Source organism: Hordeum vulgare, chromosome 5H, assembly GCF_904849725.1.
Source record: "Hordeum vulgare subsp. vulgare chromosome 5H, MorexV3_pseudomolecules_assembly, whole genome shotgun sequence".
NCBI classification, from domain to species: Eukaryota; Viridiplantae; Streptophyta; class Magnoliopsida; order Poales; family Poaceae; genus Hordeum; species Hordeum vulgare.
Window position 1 is genome coordinate 523,645,276 of NC_058522.1, and position 3,333 is coordinate 523,648,608.

General features: G+C 52.8%; 1 protein-coding gene across 1 annotated transcript; it reads left to right on the forward strand.

Moving 5' to 3' along the window:
* Nucleotides 1-1,208: 1,208 nt before the first annotated feature.
* Nucleotides 1,209-3,028, forward strand: LOC123398632 (bisdemethoxycurcumin synthase-like). Its single transcript, XM_045093084.1, has 3 exons — nucleotides 1,209-1,385; nucleotides 1,500-1,503; nucleotides 2,037-3,028. Exons 1-3 carry the CDS (start codon nucleotides 1,209-1,211, stop codon nucleotides 3,026-3,028), a joined length of 1,173 nt encoding a protein of 390 aa, XP_044949019.1.
* Nucleotides 3,029-3,333: the final 305 nt, after the last annotated feature.

The window sequence follows — 3,333 nt, forward strand, 5'->3', positions numbered from 1 at the left end:
TTATTATTAAGGAGATATACGGTGTTGTGATGTGCAGTCACTTTACTAAAGGGAGTACTTTCCTGGAGACTTCTTGGTATTTTACTGACCTGGTATGTCCAATTCCGATCGCACCCCAGCTGTCATTAGCTAAAGTTGGATCAACGCGAGTATGGGGCGGCAGGCGGGTGCACTGATTTCCACGAATCCCGCGGAACAATCAGTACCACGTCGCTCTTTCCATCGCAAGAGGGAGTCATCTTCAGCTTGTCCAGCAATATACTCCCTCCTTCCGGAATTATTTGTCGTAGAAATGTATAAAAATAAATGTACCTAGAGCTAAAATGCATTTAGATACATCCATTCCTATGACAAGTATTTCCGGACGAAGGGAGTATATATACATTGTTCACTTATGGCAGTCGTCTTATAATATACTCCTTCAATAAACAATAGGCAGGTCTAGAAAGCCAACGAGAAAGCCAGCTAGCTACGTACTCCAGTACTGTGAGCTAGGCCTGGGCATTCGGGTTAACCGAACCGATCGATTCGGTTCTTCGGATTTCTACTTCGGTCATTTAATACTGCCGACCGATCGGTACCTTGGCGATTAGATAACCGACTATTTTTACAGCCAAAGTTTCGGTTTGGTTCTCTAAGTCTAACCGAACAGAACCCAAGTTAAGGTCTAGAAGTGATTTATAATTATTTAATACCATGCATGCATGGTTCTGCACATGCTACGGTGTGAGTTGCAAAAAGAAGGATGGTTACGTGTTAGTTTTATAGTCACGTACATGCTTATTTTCTCATTAGCAAGTCGATGTGGTACTAAACGTGGATGCAAACACAACTAGTACCTACTATATATGGGCTAATTGATTTAATGATTTAGTATACGTATGGGTTAGTGGACAAAACCAGAGAACTAAAAAGGTTTAAAATGCTGAGAGCAATATTCCACGGATTGGGTCAGCTGGACTGGGCCAGCCATAACACGGAAGCGTGAGTCATGTTCTTTAAATTCGGTTTTTCAAGTCAATTGTGTGTAAGAACCGAATTTACCATACTAATTTGGGTTCTTTAGTTTTAATGACCGAAATAGGAACCGTTTTTTCGGTTTTGGTCCATTCGGCTTCGGTCCCGGTTCTTTCGGACCGGTATATCGGTTTTCGGTTAATATGCCCACCCCTACTGTGAGCGCAGCGGTCGACGTACGTACTACGGACATGGCAACCGTCCAGCAGATCCGTCGCGCGCAGCGTGCGGACGGTCCGGCGGCCGTGCTCGCCATCGGCACGGCGAACCCGGCGAGCTCCATGCTCCAGGACGACTACGCCGAGTACTACTTCCGCGTCACCAACAGCGAGCACCATGCCGAGCTCAAGGACAAGCTCAAAAGAAGAGTGAAGTCTGAAATAAACCTTAAGATTGTAATTGCCGACGTAACTGAACCCTCATCTCTAAATCCCTGAAATTTGTACCCTAACCTTTCTAATCCCGGTCTATCCAATCCCTAGATATGTTTGGCAGAGCAGGAAAAGCACAATCCTGTCGGGTGTATGCTTTTCTCCTAGGTGTGGGTCAACACATCATAGCCATTTTCCCCATCTGGCCACGACGAGCTTGAGCAGAGGGGAGCACCGGAGCAGCACAAGATGGCAACCACCAACGTAGAGTTCGGCAGCCAATATATATCACGCCAAGCTCCGGGCGCGGTCACAAAGAGAAGGCCACGCTGATCCCGCACAGCACGGCGGACGCCGACGCCGCCGTCGCGGCCGACTCCATCAGCAGCCCTGTCACCTCCACCTCCGTCACCTCCACCTCCACCTCCATCAGCAGCCCCGTCACCTCCACCTCCATCAGCAGCCCCGTCACCTCCACGAGAGAAAAGGTGAGGGTTCATTTCCGACCGGTTTTATAATTTTAAGGTTTAAAACAGACTTCGCTCCTCAAAAGAATATGTAATCTTCTCGTGCATGCATGATGCATGCAGCGCGCGGTTTATTTTCTCTCGTCTGTGTCTAAGTCTAAATCGTTTCTCTCCTGTTCAGGTAAGAAATCAGGCAACGAGAGGCGCTACGTGCACCTCGACGAGGAGCTCCTCGGCGCGCACCGGGACTTCAGCGACCGTGCGCTGTCGACCCTCGACGCGCGGATAGACATGGCCTCGGCCGCGGTGCCCGAGCTCGCCGCGTCCGCCGCGGCGAAGGCCGTCGTCGAGTGGGGTCGCCCGGCCGCCGACGTGACGCACCTCGTCTTCAGCACCTACTCTGGCGGGAAGGCCCCGAGCGCCGACCTCCTCCTGGCGTCGCTGCTCGGCCTCCGCCCCACCGTGTCCCGCACCATCCTCAGCCTCAACGGCTGCTCCGGCGGCGGCAGGGCGCTGCAGCTCGCCAAGGAGCTCGCCGAGAACAACCGCGGCGCGCGCGTCCTCGTGGCCTGCTCCGAGCTCACCCTCATCGCGTTCTACGGGCCCGAGGAGGGCCGCCTCGACACCATCCTCGGCCAGGGCATATTCGGCGACGGCGCGGGCGCCGTCATCGTCGGCGCCGACCCCGTCAACAGCGTCGAGCGCCCGCTGTTCGAGATGGCCTTCGCCACGCAGACGACGATACCGGAGACCGAGGACGAGATCACCATGCGGCTCATGAAAGGCGGCCTCGACTTCCACGTCTCCGTCCGGGTGCCGAAGCTGCTGAAGAGCAACGTCGAGCGCTGTCTGATCGACGCGTTCGAGTCCATTGGCGTCAGTGCTACGTGGAACGACCTCTTCTGGGCGATCCACCCCGGGGGGCGTGCGATCCTGGACCACGTCGAGGAACTGCTCGGGCTGGACGCCGAGAAGCTGGCGGCGAGCCGACGGGTGCTGAGAGAGTACGGGAACATGAGTGGCGCGACGGTGATCTTCGTGCTCGATGAGCTGCGCCGGCGTAGGGCAAGGGGACAGGAGGTAGCCGAGTGGGGTGTGATGGTGGCGTTCGGTCCCGGAATCACGATCGAGACCATGGTGCTGCACGCTACTGGCAGCCTCAAGGAAAAATAGCTGTTCAGAATCAGCAACTGAATCATAGTATGTTTATGAAGGTTGTGTAGTACCCACTGAGAAAAATTTCACATCATACTGCCGCTAATAGCACCCTATAACATATAAAGAAATTGTCTCGTTAAATTAATCAATATACAATGTCTCACTAATGACATACTAATAACACGCTAATAGTATATTTCCAAGGGCCACACTTTTTTTCCTTGGTAGTACCTGATGACCTTGGACGGGGCTAGGTGTGTTGCAGCAGCCGCCAAACATGAAGGATAGACTTATAAGAAGAATGTGTAGTTGACTGATAT